This window comes from Octopus sinensis, linkage group LG2 (assembly GCF_006345805.1).
Source record: "Octopus sinensis linkage group LG2, ASM634580v1, whole genome shotgun sequence".
Taxonomy (NCBI): Eukaryota; Metazoa; Mollusca; class Cephalopoda; order Octopoda; family Octopodidae; genus Octopus; species Octopus sinensis.
Genome location: NC_042998.1, coordinates 143,865,031 through 143,884,273, shown reverse-complemented (window position 1 = coordinate 143,884,273; position 19,243 = coordinate 143,865,031). Strand labels below are relative to the sequence as shown.

The window sequence follows — 19,243 nt, the reverse complement described above, 5'->3', positions numbered from 1 at the left end:
CGAGACCTATCGGTCCACAGCTTCTTCCCTAACCCAATCTCCCAACCCGGCTCGTTCCCCTGCTCCCGCCCACGCTGCCGCACTTGCTCTTACCTTTCCAACACCACCCTACTCACCGGCACCCATCACCGACTCCTTCACCTGCACTTCTACCAATGTCATCTACTGCATCTCCTGCTCTCTCTCTGCCCTTCTCTATATATCGGGCAAACGGAACGCTGCTTGGCTGACCGGTTCGCGGAACACCTCCGAGACATCCGACTCGGCAATGACACCCCGGTATCGCGCCATTTCCGCTCTACCGGTCACTCTTTGCAACATCTGTCCGTGTTCGGGTTGTCCTTGCACAGGGCCCATCCTGACTCCCATTTGCGCCATGAAAACGGATTAATCTTCTCTCTTCGCTCCTTTGTGCCTCATGGGCTCAACTCTCCTCCCCTCACACCTACTTCCTCCCACTCACTTCTCCTCTCTTGCTCCGACTCCTACTTCTTCTCTTCACTCCTACTCTCGTTCTCTCTTCTCTTCACCCCTACCCACCTTCTCCTTCCCTCTTCATCGTCACTCCCTCCCTCGTAACCCCACCCACCCCTACACATTCCAACCCCACCTTACCTATCCTTCCTATCCCACCCACCCCATCCCTTACACCCACTCCCTCATATCCACCTCTACCCCATCTTCTGCCTGCCCACATACCCCACCCTCATCCTAACCACACCCCCACCCTTGCTTTTCCCACCTCCCAACACTATCACACCACACCACACATCACCACACCATACACCACTACAACACATCCCATCACATCACACCACCACGCACACACTAGCACTAACCACTTCCCAGCCCCACATCTTCACACCTACACACACGCACACGTCAAGGTCACCAGCCATACTCTCTTATACACACGCAAGCGCACCATCATTTTGGGATCACCACTACTTTATTATCTCCCCTTCTTCCTAGCTCTCCTGTGTGACCCTTCTGTCCGGCTTTCACCATGATAGATCGCTAGCCACTACACATTCTTTATTTACTCTCCTTGTTTGTTTCTTTCTTTCTGTGGAAGAGCGTAGGCTGGAAACGTTAAAGGCTTTTTCATTTCCCGAGCGTTAAACTAATACATCTGTTTGTTGTCTACACCACCTGTCTTCGTCTTTTGTTTTTTCATGAATTCTCCTTATATATATATATATATATATATATATATATTATATATATATATATATAATATATATATATATATATATATACACACACATATATAGTTGAAATTTACAGAAAACAAAAGAGAAGACAGGTGTAATAGTTTAACGCTCGGGAAGGTGAGAAAGTCTTTTATGTTTCGATCTTACATTCTTCAACAGAAAGGAACACGATGAAATATACAGAGAGAGAAGAGAAAAACTTTTGGAACTAGCGGTCAATCATGGCAGCTGGTTGGATAAAGGTATTTATACGGGAAAGTTAGGAAGAAGGGGAGATAATAAAGTATTAGTAATCCCAGAACGAAGGTGTGCGTGCGTGTGTATGTGAGAGTGTATAAGTGTGTGCGTGTGAGTAGGGGATGGTGGCTTTGACGTGTGCGGGTTTAAGTGGGTGCATCTGTAATGTGTGGGTGTGTGGATGATTGTGTGGGTGCTGGGAAGTGGTCAGTGCTAGTGCGTGTGGAGTGGTGTGATGTGGTATGGTGGTGTGTGGGTGGTGTGGCGGTGTTGGGGGTGTGGGTTTAGGGTGAGGACGAGGGGGTAGGATGGGGTTTGTGGGAGTGGGATGTATAGGGTGGAGGGTATCGATGACAGGAGAATGTGGGTAGGAGTAAAGAGAGGAAGTAGGTCTGAGATGAAGAGAGGAGAGGAGGTGAGTCACATGAAGAGGAGAGGGGAGTTGAGTCCATATGGTACAAAGGAGTGAAGTGAGATTAATTCCTGTTCACGGCGAAGGCGGGAGTCCGGATGGCCCCTGTGCAAAGACAATCCGAACACGGACAGGTGTTATAATGAATGACCGGTAAAGCGGAAAGGGCGCGATACCAGGATGTCGTTGACGAATCTAATGTCTCGGAGGTGTTTCACAAACCGGTCAGCCAAGCGGCGTCTCGTTTGCCCGATGTACAGAGAAGGACAGAAAGAGCAGGAGATGCAGTAAACGGAGGAACTGGGAGTAGGGGATGGAGAGCTTGGTGTGGGTAGGGTGGGAGGAGGAGAAGTTGAGGTATGAGTCGGTGTGTTTGTAGTAGATGGAGGTAGTGAGAGTGGAGTTGTGTATGTTGACCGAAATGTTGACGGAAGTGTTGGAAATGGTGCAGGAGAATTCGAGGGCAACTGTCTTTGAAGACTCGTATTGTTGAATGCCCGAAATAAGGAGTAGATAGACAGCTGACAACTAATAAAGGGTCGTTTCTCTGCGTTTGTCCTGTTTTCGTACTTTTCTCTCATGGTTTACGTATTTAATTCGTTTACGTATTTCAGATTGTTTACACAGTTGATGACGTCCTGTACCCCTATATGCATATCTATCTATCTATATATATATATACATATATATATATATATATATATATATATATATAATATATATATATATATTATATATATATATATATAATATATATATAATGTTATTTAATTGAATGCCAGGTATCCATTTCCACGTATGTGTATACACACACACATTCAAGTATCACTCAGCACATTTGGTTGGAGTTGCATATATATTTAATAACAGTTTGATTCATCTCCACATTAAAGCTTCGTGGGGATGCAGAAGAAGTCCATCCTATCAGACGTTTAAAGACATACGCCTTCCGTAAGAAGGACACATTAGAGAATATAGTCGCAGATATGCAAAATGACAGATGGTTTTAGCTTGAAGGCTTTCTTTAGAGTTCTGCACAATTGCAGCTGATCCGCGGCTCCGTATTTTTGTTTTGTTTTGTTTTCTTTTTTTTTTAGCTTTAGTCAGTATTGAAGGGTTTAATCAAACAAATTGACCTCTATCCCCGTACTAATTTTTAAGTCTCATACTCACTCTATCCAACTCTTTAGTCGGGGCGAAAAAAACAACAACAAAAAACATCGGCTGTCAAGCGACCTAGAGGGGGATAAACACAAATACAAAGACACACACATACACATATATACACGACGGGCTTCTATACAATTTCCATCTACAAAATTCACCTACAAGGCATTGGGCGGCTGCAGTCTATAGTAGAATACTGAACTCGAAACCACGCAAACGACACTGCCATGCCTGCACTTAAACAGTAATTTTATTCCTCTCTATAAAAAAAAGAAAATGTGAAAGCACATTTCTCAGGTTAGAACGTCGGACACACAATCGTGAGGTAGTGAGTTCGATTCCCGGACAGGGCTGTATGTTGTGTTATTGAGCAACTTTAGTTTACGTTGTTCCAGTTCACTCAGCTGTAGGAATGAGTTGCGACATTACTGGTGCCAAGCTGTATCGGCCCTTAGATAACATCGGTGGCGTCGAGAAGGGAGGCTGGTATGCATGGGAGACTGCTGGTCTTCCATAAACAACCTTGTGCCTCGGAGGATAACTTTCCAGGTGCAATCCCACGGTCATTCATGACCGAAGGGTGTCTTGACCCTTTTTATAAAAGGGGTTTATTACATTGAGATAAAACATATCTTGGGGACATGTAATACAGTCGTCTTAATAATTCTTTCAACTATCGCAGTGGTTCTTCACCAACGGATCCCTATGATTCATATTTACTCAGATGAACCCCTATAGCCATTCGATGTTTAAAAAATCCTATTACATATTTATAATTAAATATTATTAGGAAATATATCGAAAAATGTTGAAGTATTGTGTGTATTGGAGGAGTATAAGCACTTTATTGCACATAAATTTTAACAAAATCTTGTATGGGGTCCGGTTGGGAACCACTGTATTACAGCCTCAAGGGACAGGGGACTAGTCGATTGCATCGGCCCCATTGCTCAAGTGGTACTTATTTCATCGATCCCAAAATGATGGATGACAAAGTTGAGACCAAGAATGTAAAATCGGAAGAAATGTTGCTAAGCATTTTATCCGGCGTGCCGATGATTTCGCCAGCTCACCGCCTTAATAATAATAGTAATGGTTTTAGATTTTAGGCAAATTCGGGGGAGGTTGTAAGTCGATTACGTCGAACCCAGTGCTCTACTGGTACTTATTTTATCGACCCAGAAAGGATGAAAGGAAAGTGGACCGCGGCAGAATTTGAACTCAGAACGCATTTTGCCCGGCGTGCTAACGATTCTACCTGCTCGTCTCCTTAATAATAATAATAATAATAATCTTTTCTACTGGAGTCACAAGGCCTCAAATTTGTAGACTAGTTGATTACATCGATCCCACTGTTTCACTGGTACTTAGTCTATCGAGCCCGAAAGGATGAAAAGCAAAGTCGACCTCGGCGGAATTTGAACTCAGAACGTAGCGATAGGCGAAATACTGCTAAGCATTTTGTCCAGAGTGCTAACAATTCTAATAATAATAATAATCTTTTCTACTTTAAGCACAAGGCCCGAAATTTTGGGTGAGGGAGCCAGTCGATTAGATCAACCCCAGTACGCAACTGGTTCTTAATTTATCGACCCCGGAATGATGAAAGGCACAGTCGATCCCGAATTTGAACACAGAACGTAGCAACGGGCGAGGTACCGCTATGCATTTCGTCCAGCGTGCTAACGATTTTAATAATAATAAAGAGAAAAGAGATGATACAGGCAGACTCCAGAAAAGGTTTCAGAAAACGACAAAGCAACCATACTCTGGAATATACCAATATACACAGATAGAAAAATCAAGGCTAATAGACCGGATATAGTTGTCAGAGATCATCAAGAAAAAAATGCCTTCTAATCGATAAATCAAGACCAACAGATGACATTGCATCTCTAAAAGAAACGGAGAAACTATTAAAATACAAGGATCTGGAAATAGAAGTAACTCGAATGAGGAGCCTAAAAACAATTCCTATAATAGTAGGTGCATTAGGTATGATAAAAGAAACAAAACAAAAAAACATTTAGACAAATACATAACCAAAACACCAGAAAATAGCACTACTAGGCATCGCGCACATCTTACGTAAAGAACTTTCAATGCAGTGAAAATAACACCACAACAAACTACAGCACATACCCAAGGCATATAGAGCTGTGCTCGGTAATGCAGTGAAAGCACGTGATAAAAATAAGACTACTGAATAACAGTCGATTTCATCGACCCCAGTGTTTCATTGGTACTTAATGTATCGACTCCCAAAAGGATGAAATGCGAAGACGATCTCAGCGGAATTTGAAAATAATAATAATAATAATAATAATAATATAAAGTAAAGAATTGCCTCCCTTAGACCTGTTTCGTTTGTCTCACTTATACAGAAGAAAGTAAATTTATCTCGCTAAATGTTAGAAATAATCCAAAAAGTATAACTGTATATTAATCTTAATCAATGTCTGACATTCGTAGGCAATGAGACATCAGTTCCATAATCTTCAGGTCTTTGGGTTGTTATTAAGAAGGTACCATTCAATGCTTGTGAGTGGAACTTCTTACCAGCTGTTTCCTTCGACTCAAAGTACCTGAGAAATTTGACCAATGAGATTTTAGGTCCTTTATACGAACAAAATCCATCCGGAGGAGTTTTGGAAAAGATACTACAATCTCTTCAGTTTATTACTTTTTATAAAAATCCTTTGTATTTCTATATTTTAAACATCGGAAATGACAATTTTGCTAAAAAAAAAAAAAAAAAAAAAATGTATTATTTTACGAAAAATGTTTATTTCTGAATCGGCACAGGTGTGGTTAAGATGCTGCTTTGCAATCACGTGGTTTCACGTTCAGTCCCACAGCACTGTACCTTTGATATACGGAAGCTTGTCATATATATATATATATATATATATATAGGCGAAGGCGTGGCTGTGTGATAAGAAGCTTGCTTCTCAATCGCATGGTTCTGGTGGGAGGGAGAAAGGCACTGTGTGACACCTTGGGCAAGCGCGTCTTCTACTATAGTTTTGGGCCGACCAAAGCCTTGTGAGTGGATTTGGTAGACAGAAACCAAAAGAATGCCGTTGTGTATATATACATACATATTTAGGTGTGTGTTTGTCCCCACCATCGCTTGACAACCGATGCTGGTGTGTCTATGTCCCCGTAACTTTGCGGTTCGGCAAAAGAATCGATAAAATAAGTACTAGGCTTAAAAGGTAAATCTTAGGTGGCGATTAAAACCCTCTAAGGCAGTGTTCCAGCATAGCCACAGTCAAATGACTGAAACAAGTAGAAAATATATATATGAATATGGTGTTTGTCACCCAGATCGCTTAACAACCAACCAGTGTGGGTCTGTTTACATCCCTGTAACAAAGCGGTCTGGTAAAACGATAGAATAAGTACCGGGTTTAAAAAGAGAAAAAACGTGATGTTGGGATGGATTTATTCGACTAAGCCCTTCATGGCACCAGCATAGGCACTTAATACCATCAACTGACATTTGGGAATACCTTTAGCAGACTCCACTCATGGAAACGTTTGACCTAGCTCTGGTTTGAAGATGCCTTTCTCCCTCCCACCAATCTTCTGGTATTTGTCTTGGCTCTTTATATTTTGAGTTCAAGTTCTGCCATGACCTACCCTTTTGTTACCATATTTCTGTTGTAATACAATTTTGAAAATGAAAAATTTAATAAAATAACTCTGCCATAAGGCAACAGATGTGGCTGTGTGGTAAGCATGCTTCCCCAACCACATGGTTTCGGGTTCAGTCCCACTATGTGACACCTTGCCAAGTGTCTTCTACTATAGCCTTGGGCTGACCAAAAGCCTTGTTAGTGGATTTGGTAGATGGAAACTTGAAGAAGCCTGTTGTACATATGTATATGTCTTTGTCCCTCGCCACTGCTTGACCAACTGTTGTTAGTGTTTACACCCCCGTAACTTAGCAGTTTGGCAAAAGAAAATACGTATTAGACTTAAAACAAGCAAGCAATAAAAGATTAAGCTGTTCTTTGGAACATAGATTAATGAAATTTTGATGAAGTCCTAATGTAGATCACTTCAACACGGATTAAGGCTAGCTTCAAAAGTAACCATTGCATAGTTTAACACTACTATCTCCCACCTCAGGTACCATAAGTAGAGTCCATTCTGTTGCATATGGACCAGGGTTTCTCTTTTGGGAGTACCTCAATCTCTCCTTCCCACCAGTCTCAGTGATACTGTAAAAAAATTATGAACAGTTTCCCCATAGTACTTATTTGATTTGGCTGTGCCTGGAGACAATGTAATGCTGGTGACAAGACAAAATCTTTTAAAGCTTAGGATAGTTGCAGAAGTCACCTTACCAACTAGTCAACATAGCACTCACACAATACTTGGTCACAACTAAAATATATCTTCCAAGTTTTAGAGAAAAAGAGAGAGAATATGTGATTGCTGTTGTTTTTCTATCACCGGAGAATACCCACCTCTTTAAGTGATGTGTTCATAACATGATACCACTGGTTGGCCAGTGTATTTGTGTGGGTTCTGAACACACAGTGCCTAAAAACATTAATACTAATTCACATTGTATTATAAGGTATTAACAATAGATGCAAGCATGGCGTAATAGCTAAGAAGCACAAGGCCTCGGGTTCTTAAGCATACGACGGCATCTGTTGGTGTTTTTCTTTTTACTGACCCTGACAAGACAAAAGATAGCTGACCATAGCAGGATTTGAACTCAGGGTATAGAGTCAGAACAAATACAACAAATCATTCAGCCTGTTGCTCTAATGACTCTGCCAACTCATCTATCTACCATCTCACCCAAGGGCAGGCTACTTTGAACAAAAAATAGTTAACAATTATCAACATGATAGAAAATGAAATATGAAACAGTAATACAAATTTGACTTCTACCAACAGCAGTTGATGCAAATGTTCCAAATCTGTGAAGAAACAATGGCAGAAGTAGTATTTATTGAAAAAATTAACATTGGTACAACATCACATATTGGCAGTCACTGGCTGCTGCTAAAATACCTACCTTGCAAAATGTCCTCGTGCACATTAGTATGTGATGTCCATATCCACATAACACATTAAATGGAGGAAATATATATACATATATATAAAACTACGTAACAAATGAAGTAGACCTCAATATTTTTGAAATAGAGAAATATAATATATAAACATAAAATGCTCACATATAATACTCAGAGTTTCCTAGCAAGCCAAGGGTATGAAGTTATCTGCTAATTACTGACTGGAAATTTGGTATCTTCATATTTGTTGCTAGCTGGAAACTCCAAGTACTGTGAGCGTTCAATTTTTACATTGTTGAGCAGTATGTTACTGGTTATGGCATATAACTTAGTCAGAATGTTACCACTGGTTTCATGCTAGTAGGCAATATTACTCCTCAGACAGACAGCAATATGTGAATTTGAGGATATGCTCACACAAAAATATTATATACTGAACTCATGATGATGACAATCCTTACTGGTTAAGAATATGTAACTACTTTAAAAAAAAGGGCAGAATAGCTGGTCTTAGGGAAAGAAAAAGAAGCAAAATTTTAATTAGCTAAAAAGAGAGGAACAGAAGAAATCAGATTTAAAATATATAACAATTTTGGATTATAAATGAAAAGAACAAAACCTCACAATTTACCAGATATGTGTGCACAAAGACATTCGTTGTAAAATGAAGAAAAAAAAAGCGACAGCAATTTTGGTTTACTTTTCCATTTTTTATTTTAACATTTTTAAAATTATTCAATCAATTTTCTTTTCGTCTCCCAATTTCTTCATAAAGTTTTTCTTTCATATCTAACAAGACGATGATGATGATGATGATGATTACTGTTGCAGAGAGAAATTCTGTTTTCTGGGATTTTCTTTTTGGAACCGAAAAGAAAAAAAAAGCAACTTTTTTTTTCTTTCTCTTCCACCCATAGTTGTCAAAGAAAAAAAATACTACATGAAATAAAGAATGAGGGGGGGAAAATACTTCACAATTTTCATTTCTTCTTTTTCTTCTTCAGTTCGACAATCTACAGGCTATGTTATGAGAATCTGATAACAGAATTACACATTTCAAAGAATTAAGACATGGAGGAGTGAAAAGTTCAGTGTCACCACCCAAGAATATCCACAGTCAGTTAAAACAAAGACCTGTGCTTCATGGAAATATTTTAAACTAGGAATCAGGTAAAAAGTGTCTGTGAGCATGACATTAAGAAAGTAATTTCTGCTTACCATGTCAAAAAAACAAAAACAAGGACTATACACATAGACACACACACACACACATATATATATACACAAACACATGTCTGCATGTCATGTATGTATGTATGTATGTATGTATGTATGTATGTATATATATATACACACAAAATTTGTGATTATAAATCCTTCATTTGCCCAAGTACATATACATATTCATGTATAAATAAAACCTTCATTTGTTCAAGTATGTATCTACACACACACATATAAATATCCTTCAATGGGTCATATATATATATAGTGTGTGTATGTATGTATGTATTTATGTGTATATATATATATATAAATGTATGTATGTATGTATGTATATATATATATAATATACATATGTACATACACATATACACACACACACAAGCATACATAAAAATCCTTTATTGGCTCAGGTGTATACATGTGTGTGTGTGAGTGAGTGTGTGTATATCATGCATAAGTTTTGCTTTCTATTTGTGCCTCAGGTAAGTGGAGAGGAGAAGAGAACTTAGAACATTTTCTTTTGTTGTGTGGGTCCCCCCTTTCCTTCGTTTTAGGAGCTCAAGCGGTTATGTATGAGGAAATACTTTCAGTGTTTATTTCTAAGCAGACATAAAAAAAGGTGGGGATAAAACAATTTTAATTACCACCACACTGTGTACCACATGGAAAGAGGTGTCTTTCATCTGTTGCAGAAATGACAGAACTAAAACTATATTTACATTTATTTATTTTCTTTTTTTGTAGAAAGAGAAGCTATTCCTGAAGAATTAACTGAAACAGGACACATTATAAAAATGGCATGGTTTGTGCAGTGCAAATGCTTGCAGTATATAATGGAACCACAAGTCTTGGCAGTATATGAAGTAAAAGAAAATATAAGAAATAAACAATAACCTATTATTAATATAATAACTCAAAAATACAGTTCAACATGTATTTTTGTTTTTGTACTCCCTCAAATCCCAAAATATCGATGATAGAAAACGATATCACTTCAGATATGAGACCTTATAATGTGATGATATGTCTGTAGATGTTTATCAAATTTTATTTGTTGTTTTAATCTTGGAACCTTTGCTTAAGCTTGAAGAATTAAAAAAAAAAAACTAACAGGAGCTATGTCATTTCACACAAGACTTTAAAAAAACCTGCTGAGTTTGTTCCTGAAGCAATCTTAAAAAAAAAAAAAAGATAATGTAGTTTAATAGTAAAAAGTTCTAATGGATTAACATGATGCAGCTCTGCCAAGTGTTATTTCTAAATTTCCTTCCATCTAGCAACTGACTTAAACAATACTCCAAACTTATCCACAAAAGTCTAAACAGGTGTGGTTTGTTGGAATTATAAATTAACAATGCTCAGTAGTGTTACACTAGAAAAGTACAACAGCCAACTTCTTGACAGCAAGAAAGAGAAAAAGCAACTCCAAAGCCCAATAATATATTTGTTATATTTTCTTAAAATATTTGAAAAAGAAAACAGAAGTGGGTTCTGGATCATTACTGGACCACATTAGTTTGGTTTGGCTTGGGTTGCTTGGCTGAAAAAAGGAAAATGTGCCATTTCACAGCTGAGTAATTGGACAGTAAGAGAGGCATCCAGTTTCTAATATATATATAAACCCACTTGCTTTAACAACATGCAAATGTATAAATTTGTAGAAACTATTCAACCTACACTAACATAGTGGGGGGAAAAAACCCAAGCAAAAAAAAAAAAACAAACTAAATTTTAAATTGTAAACTGCTGTGGGTAGAGAAACAAATTCAACAACCACAAGAAGCTACAAGACTTTCACATTGGAACTCTTAGCCAGTGGCTGCTTTACAAACTAAAGTCTAATTTTCTAGTGTTTTATAGAAATGTAAAAGACAAGATCCTGTCAGGGTGAAAAGAAACAAAATAACACTTGAACACAGGGGTACAAAATCCAATGTATATGATTAAAGTATAACAAGAAAATTAATACAGTTTGGTTGTTTAAAACATATATACATATTATATATATATATTTTCAAAAGATAAGTGCACATGCACACACATACACATATATACCAGCTTTAATATACCCTCTGCACAAAAACTTATGCTAGTTACTATTAGAGCGAATGGTTCCAAGATGAGTTGCAAAATGGTGGAGGAATAGAGACAGGCAGGGATGGAGTGCAAGAAGGAGGGAAATAATGTACAAAAGGAAGATACAAAATTTTCATAAATATAATAACAAAGACAAAGAGTGACAGAAGAAAGAGATGAGAGTTTTGGGGCAGGGGATGTCTCCTCAGTTACTAGGGAAATAATTCTAATGTAAAAGCAAAACATTTGAGAGATCGTTGCTGAATTAAGAATTTTGCTTTTGAAATCCAAAACCAAAATGATCATTCTGAAGCTAGACTCTATGACTTTATTCTACAGGAATGTGGAAGTTTCCTGGTACAGAGAGGCTCCTAGAAAACACATACACATACAAACACACACACACTCATATACAAACACAAGCACACATGCAAATACAAATTTTCAGCAACAAAGTGATTTTCTTTCTTTTTATTAAAGTTCCCAGTTGGCACAAGCATCATTCCGTGTATACCTAGTACACATAGGTGTACAGAGAGAAGTGAATATATGCATATATCTGTATATGTATGTGTGTTTGTGTATGTACATAATTTTTTCTTCTTTAAATCTATGAAATGACAACTCTACTAACTAATTTAGTTTTAATCTTACTTTTAACGAACTTATTCTTTTGGTCAATGTAATTGGCACAACAAATATTAGCATTTCTTTCATTGATTGTTGATTGTCTAAATTTTGGTTAATATGCCCCATTTATTTTAATTTTATCTTATTTTGCTTGTTCCGAATATATATATATATATATATATATATATATATATATATATATATACACACACGAACATGCAGAGGGAGGAATATAAAAATAAAGAGTGACAGAGAAAGGGTGAGAGATAAGACTTAAAAAGAAAAAAAAAATGCTTGCCTGCTTTGTTAGCCAATCATATTGTTTATTAGTGTATTATTACTATCACTATATATATATATATATATATATATATATATATATATTCACACACACTCATGTTTTTAAGATTTCCATGGCATAGTACCTCTGGGTCTAGGTGGGATCAAGTCAAGCAAATATTGCCGATGAAGGTCAGGTTTTGTGAAAGGTAACTGATAATGGAATGGTCCACGTGCAGTAAATGGCTGCAAGCCAATAGGCTGATTTGGTCGCTGCATCTGGTGGGCATGCATCAATGTTTGGTGATGTCTGAAATGGTCGGTGGTTGGTTTATTGTAAGAATTTGTGAGATTCATGGGTGCTGTGGTCCCCATATTTAGATTATTAGCCACCGTAGTCGGCATGTTTATGCCTTGCGACTGCATTCGCTCGATCTCCTGCTCTTGTTGCAGAGCCTTCACAAATGCACTCTTTAGACGGTTGGTGTGTTCCTGCTTCAAAGCTTTCTTCTGGTTGGACGTCACACACTGTTCACAAATGACGTTCTTTGAGCCAGGTTTTTCTCGTTTCCAGACCGGAGTAAAATCAGTGTTACATTGTACACAACTGAACGGGTTACAAATCATCTTGTGATCCAAATTCTTCTCTCCCCTTGCTATCAAATCAGAATCAACAATGTAGTTGACAACCTCCTCAAGGCCAAGCAGCATTATAAACTCATTGCTGGCAAGGCTAGGTATGAAGTTCATTTCAGGAGGTGGTGGCTTGGGTGGAGGGATTTGCAGAAGGGTCTTCTCCAACTGCTTGCGCAAGGCCAGTTTTGCTGCAGCTTGTCTCTGTGCCGTGGTTTCAACTGGTTGTGCAGGCGGTGCTGGAGGTTGGCTTTGTACTGGTGGAGTGTGAATAGGACGAAAGCCTGACATTAAGTTATTATTTGAATTAGACATTTGATTGTGGTTGGTGCGCATGTTTTGCATGCTGTGCATACGTGGTGGCATCACAAGTGGAGGCGGCCCCTGTTGGTGTTGCATTTGCTGAACCCTCATCTGAGCTGCCATTTGCTGTGAGCCTCTCATGAATGGATGTGTAGAAGAATTAGACTTGGAAGACTGTAGGGGCTGATTGTTGGTGTGGTTACCACGCACCAGTGGTGGAGGTGCTGACTGTGGTTGCTGCTGTTGTTGTTGCTGCTGCTGTTGTTGCTGTTGCTGTCGGTTTGACAGTTGTTTATTGTTGGCCACCACATTGCTCTGTTCCTGCAACTGGTGTGACAACTGGCTTTGGCGTAGTTTTTTTAAGAGCACAAGCTTGGCTTCCTCGTTGCGCAATTCAGCCTGAAGGGTTTTGACTAGTTTTTTACGCATTCGTTTTTCATCAGCAGTAAGTTCTTTTGCACCATTTAGTGCTTTCTTTTCATCATCAGAATCGTCTGACAAAGTGATAATGTCTGGAGAAGATGGAGGTTTTGTACTCAAGTCTACTGGCATATCCATAGCCAAGTTTTCTTTCTCACTGTCTTCGGACTTCACTGGTGAGGCATCATCTTCTCGTTTCACATTACTTCCATCACGTTCTCCTTCCTTAGGTTTCATCAGTGTAGAGAACATAGGTTCCCTCTGACGCATTTTGGCTTCAATTTTCATTGATAAATTCTGAACACCATCTTGGGAAGCTGATAAACTTGTGTTTCTTTCTCTCTTTGGGCTGGATATAACATGTGGAAGTTTGTTCTCCACTAAACTGGGTTCCAGCTTCAATCTAAGAAGAAAAAAAAAAAAGAAAAAGAAAAAAAACGAGGAATATAATTTCATGTTAAAATTTTCAAAAACGAAATAAATTTTTAAAAAACAAACTTAATTTGAAGTAGACTTAAAACAGCTATAAAACCCGTTACTTTGATTTATTCAAGAGAGTGAGGCTTATCTTTTTGCATTCTTTTAGCTATTATATGACACCACCCTACTGGCTGTGTAGGCAGGTTGTAAATACATGTCAAGTCATGTCAAGATGGAAGATGAGTGCCTAAATTCACATGCTAATCTCTTCAATGAAATTGTCCTGCCTGTGTTCTTATATGTAAGTGAAATGTGGTCTTCCACAAAGAAGAAGGAAAAACAGACTGGCTATGACACAGAGGGCCAGGGAAAGATCTATGCTAGGAATATTATTATGGGAATGTACCCAAGAGGTAGTTTGAGAATGGAGTAGAGCAAATGATGAGATTGTGGAATGCAAAAAGAGAATGTGTGCTTTGTCAAGTGGTAGCCAAGAGATCAGAAGGGACAACACAACAAACCTCCAAGATGAATTCTGGCTCAATCGAGAAGAATGACACTCTATTGTGACCAATAATATATAGGAACAGATGATGGTCTGGTAATAAAATGCACAAAATTTAATTTCCTATTCTTAATTAATGTTTAAATGATGACTCTAACCCTTTTAATACAAACCCACTTGCACTAAAATAATCATATTTAAATTAAAGATCTTGATTAAAATCTCAATTAAAGCATGTTGATCAGAAGATTTTGGTTTGTCAACATCAGCGTAACATATATTAATGTGTGTATATATACTTACATATAAAAGTGGTAGTATATTAAGTAACAGATATTTCACTAAACCTTACTCAAATCTTTATGATATTGAAAATTAATTGAAACACACAGGAAATTTACTAATTAGAAATATAACAATAAAAGGGTTAAGAGACATTATAATTTAATTAACCCTTAGTCAAACATGTGAAATGAACTGGAGTTAAATTTAAAAAGTTTTTTTCCAAATAAAATCCTTTGACCACTGTGTAATATAACATTAATTAAATTAAATTATAAATTTAGATATTAAAAGTTACATTCATGCAATACATAATTAAGTGTACAAAACCTGAAACTAGCAAATTAGAACAGTAATTCTCAGCATTCTTTAAAAGGTTGATTAAATTCTAGGTGTGGTTGTATGGGTAAGAATTTTACTTCCCAAATATATGGCTCTGTGTTCAGTTCCACTGTGTGGAATCTTGAGCAAGTATTTTCTACTATAGCCCTAGGCTGACCAAAGCCTTGAGGGTGGATTTGGTAGATGGAGATGGAAAAGACACCTGGCTTACGTTTTTCTCCTTGTCTCAACATCATATGGAAGTTGTAAATGTCATACAAGTCATCATCATCATCATTTAGCGTCCGTTTTCCATGCTAGCATGGGTTGGACGGTTCTACTGGGGTCTGTGAAGCCAGAAGGTTTCATCAGGCCCAGTCAAATCTGGCAGTGTTTCTACGGCTGGATGCCCTTCCTAACGCCAACCACTCCGTGAGTGTAGTGGGTGCTTTTTACGTGCCACCCGCACTGGTGCCAGACAGAGCTGGCAAACGGCCACGAACGGATGGTGCTTTTTATGTGCCACCGGCACGAGGGCCAGGCGAGGCTGGCAACGGACACGAAACGGGGCGGTGCTGGCAACGGTCGCGTAATAACAAGTAATGTTATTTATTTCTAGTATTTTGCAAAAGCATGTCTGGTCACGGGGAAATATTAGCTGACTTGAAAAGAAGTGAAGGTTAACAACTAGAGGGGCATAGGCTTCAATAAACTCTATCCAACTCATGGAAAAATGGACATAAAAAGGACGATGACAACTATTTAATTTGTTTTTAGCAGAAGGTTAGAATTTAATTTTCCATTAACAGTTTTAAATAATCTTAAAGATGATCAAATTAGTTGGACAGTAATCTTGACTTCAGCTGAAAATTTCTCAGCAGCTCTAAATGCAGTTAAACCTCATTAAGTGATGCAGTTGTTATTCTAGTGACACCACCTATAAGTTCTTTTGTAGCAGAAGAAAAAAAAAAATAGGGAAGAAAGTGTTATAAAAAAAAAAAAAAGAAGTGAATACATTAAAGCGGCTATCATGTTAGTTCTAACAGTGATAATAAACAAAGCAGCAAGGATAGATTGCAGAGATATCAAGGCTATATAGTTGATGACTAATTCTGTAAAAACACATTCATGTAATTGGTTACACTTCAAGTTGGGGGAGCTGGATTCTAGTAGTAGCAAAAGCTGGACATAAATTAAAACATTCAATTTGGATGACTGATTGAGCTACTAAAACAGGACAGGATTACAATAGGCAAGTCAGACACAAGTGTTTGACTCATTGTCGTCGTCATCATCATTTAAGTTCCATGTTCCATGCTGAAATGGACTAGATAATTTGACAGGATCCAATGGACCCAAGAACTGCATCATGTTCCAGTGTCTGCTATAGTATGGTGTCTACAGCTGGATGCCCTTTCTAACACCAATAATTTTATAACAAATACTGAGTGCATTTTTTATTTGTGCCACCAGCACTAGTGAGGTCGGCATGCAACTTACTAGACTTTGAACCCTGAGGGTGGGGTCGCATGGCTTTATGCTAGGAGCTGAGGAGTTATAGTATGAAAGAAGGGGGGAAGAGTAGGTTTTTTTTGGTGTAGAAAAGCAACTTGGCTACTCACATTTAAGAAAAGATAAGAATGATCAGGTGGAACAGGAAAGAGCTGAAATAGTGGTGATGACATGTCCATAAGAAACTTAGTCATCGGACCAGCACTGTTTTATTAGCATCGATTCCAAGAGGAATTGATGCTATATTTCATTAGTTTTAGCCAATGGTGTGTGGCTAAGTGATCATGACTGCAGGGTTGTGGGTTTGATTCTTGAATTGGGCAGTGTGTTGTGTCTTTGAACAAAGCACTTCATTTCATATTGTTCCAAATGAGTTGCAATGACTGCTCGCAACATGAGGATCCTAAATGACTAGTAAAAGCACGGTGGAAGCTACCAGGTCATACTCATTTACTTATGACAGCTAAGCCACTGGGAAGTAACGTGAATTGGAAAGATGATTAGAATGACAAATAGAATGGCTTGCAGCATTTGTCTCAACTCTTGGTGCTCTGAGTTCATATCTCACCAAGGTCAACTTTGCTTTCCATCCTTTCACTGACCATTCCCTTGGATGTGTGTGTGTGTGTGTGTGGGAACTTGCATGCAATCTAACAGTTAATCGTCGTCTTAACAAAGAAAACAGCCTGTGCATGTGCAGATGCATAGCCAACACTAATAGAAGAGCCAAGTGTGTGGCCAAGCTGGGGCACTGCCTTCAAAGTTTATACTTGGTTATATTGATCAGTTCAGAAGAAAGGTTAAGTTGACTTTGGCTTAAAGGGATCAAACTAAATATCACAAGGTATTTTTGTTTGGACATCCCTCACTGATACATATACATCTAACAAGCTTCCACACAACAAAACAAGTTTCAAACAAACCACACACCCATGCCTACACACGATGTAAATAAAAAAGAAAATATATTTGTTGTTGCGATTTCATAAAACAGAATAACTTCCCTCCTACCTATTCTTATTCCAAGTAGTTTGAGAATTGAAGAACATCATGCTTGCATGTATCAGATGAGAGCCACTGAGGTAGATTTTCTATGGTTGGATGCCCTGCCTCTCACTAACCCTCATCTGTTTTCATGAAAGTAATGTTTTCACAGGAGATTGTAAACAAACAGCCACATTTGTATGTGGTAAGGTTTACTACTACTGCATCACGTCAAGACAGGAAATACCTCTCCCTACATACACATGTACCTCTTTACCTATATTATATATATATATATATATATATATATATATATATATATTATATTAAAATTATAAATTAGGGTATCTACAAGATACCACCATGCTGAAAATAGCAGCCATGATCCAACTCTAAAACCACCTTATTTTTTCCATGCTGACCACTTGATAAAATTGTTATTATATTTTTAAATTAACAATCTTATCCTTATATATATATATATATATATATATATATATATATATATATATAATATATATATATATGTAATGGATAATTAAAGACAGTAGACGGAATTTACAAGAATTTGTTATTAATCACAACAATTGTTTCAACACATCTAGCATCAATTCATCTTGTGTGGAACACTCAACATCTGGTTCAGGAGCATCCAGTGGTGCAGATGTATCTCGTCGGGTAATAATTAAATACAACTCATTAAAAATGACTGTTCCGCAATGTAACTTTCTGTTTTGTAGAGAGAAAAGCAGCCAGACATAGGAAGTATCTTCTAATATATAGAAGATCAAAAATAAAATCACAGGTGACAAAAAGTGAAACGAGCACACAATCCAGTAAGAAAAGTATTAAAAATAACTTAATAGGTATGGATGTATAAATCCCTTTAAGCCAAAGTCAACTTAACCTTTCTTCTAAAGTGATCAATAAAGTAAGTGTGAAGCAATGTACTGAGATCAATATAACCAAGTATAAACTTTGAAGGCATTGCCCCAGCTTGCCCACACACTTGGGTCTTCTGTTAGTCAGTGTTGGCTTCTTTTCAGTTTCTGCTGATTATATTCACTAACAAGACTTTAGTTGGTCTGGAGTTGTAGAGGATGAAACTTGCCCAACGTGCAGTGCAGTAGGCCTGAACCTGAAACCGCATTGCTGTGAAGTAGATCACCACATAGCATTGGCCATGTCTGCTGTGTCAATGTTATTTTAAGGAATATACGCATGATTAAACTAGTCTATATTGCATAAATTTGCTGACTTAAGATATTTAATGCACTCCACACTTAATTCATTAAAATTTACTTTAAGGTTTAGCAAAAATTTCACAAAAAGTATCTGAAAAATGTGACCTTCAAGAGTTGAAGTTTATATTTTTTCACATCGCTAAACAAGACCCCAACATTCACCAAATTTGTTTATTAGAATTTTTTTCAACTTAGCCTAATTATTTCATGAAAAATTAGGTCAAATACTGTATCACATCCATACATTATTAAAAAGGAAAGTAATGCTACTACATATTTCATGATTTAGTGTTCTTATCAACATGTGGTTAGACATGCAAATGAAATTTAGTAAT

The 19,243-nt window shown here is 37.6% G+C and overlaps 1 protein-coding gene and 1 long non-coding RNA gene across 4 annotated transcripts in view; one reads left to right on the top strand and one right to left on the bottom strand.

Annotated features, from left to right (window-relative positions):
• The first annotated feature begins 293 nt into the window (after positions 1-293).
• Positions 294-16,586, top strand: LOC118761831. The gene is made up of 3 exons (XR_004997670.1): positions 294-304; positions 2,183-2,188; positions 16,500-16,586. It is a non-coding gene; the product is annotated as an uncharacterized LOC118761831 (long non-coding RNA).
• LOC115223169 (transcriptional repressor p66-beta) overlaps positions 10,558-19,243 on the bottom strand; it is a 100,024-nt gene continuing 91,338 nt past the window's right edge. For all 3 annotated transcript variants that reach the window (XM_036499977.1, XM_029793614.2, XM_029793605.2), the window contains exon 4: positions 10,558-14,043. In XM_036499977.1, the coding sequence (XP_036355870.1) occupies positions 12,408-14,043 (1,636 nt within the window). In that variant the 3' untranslated portion in view covers positions 10,558-12,407. The remainder of the gene's footprint in view (positions 14,044-19,243) is intronic.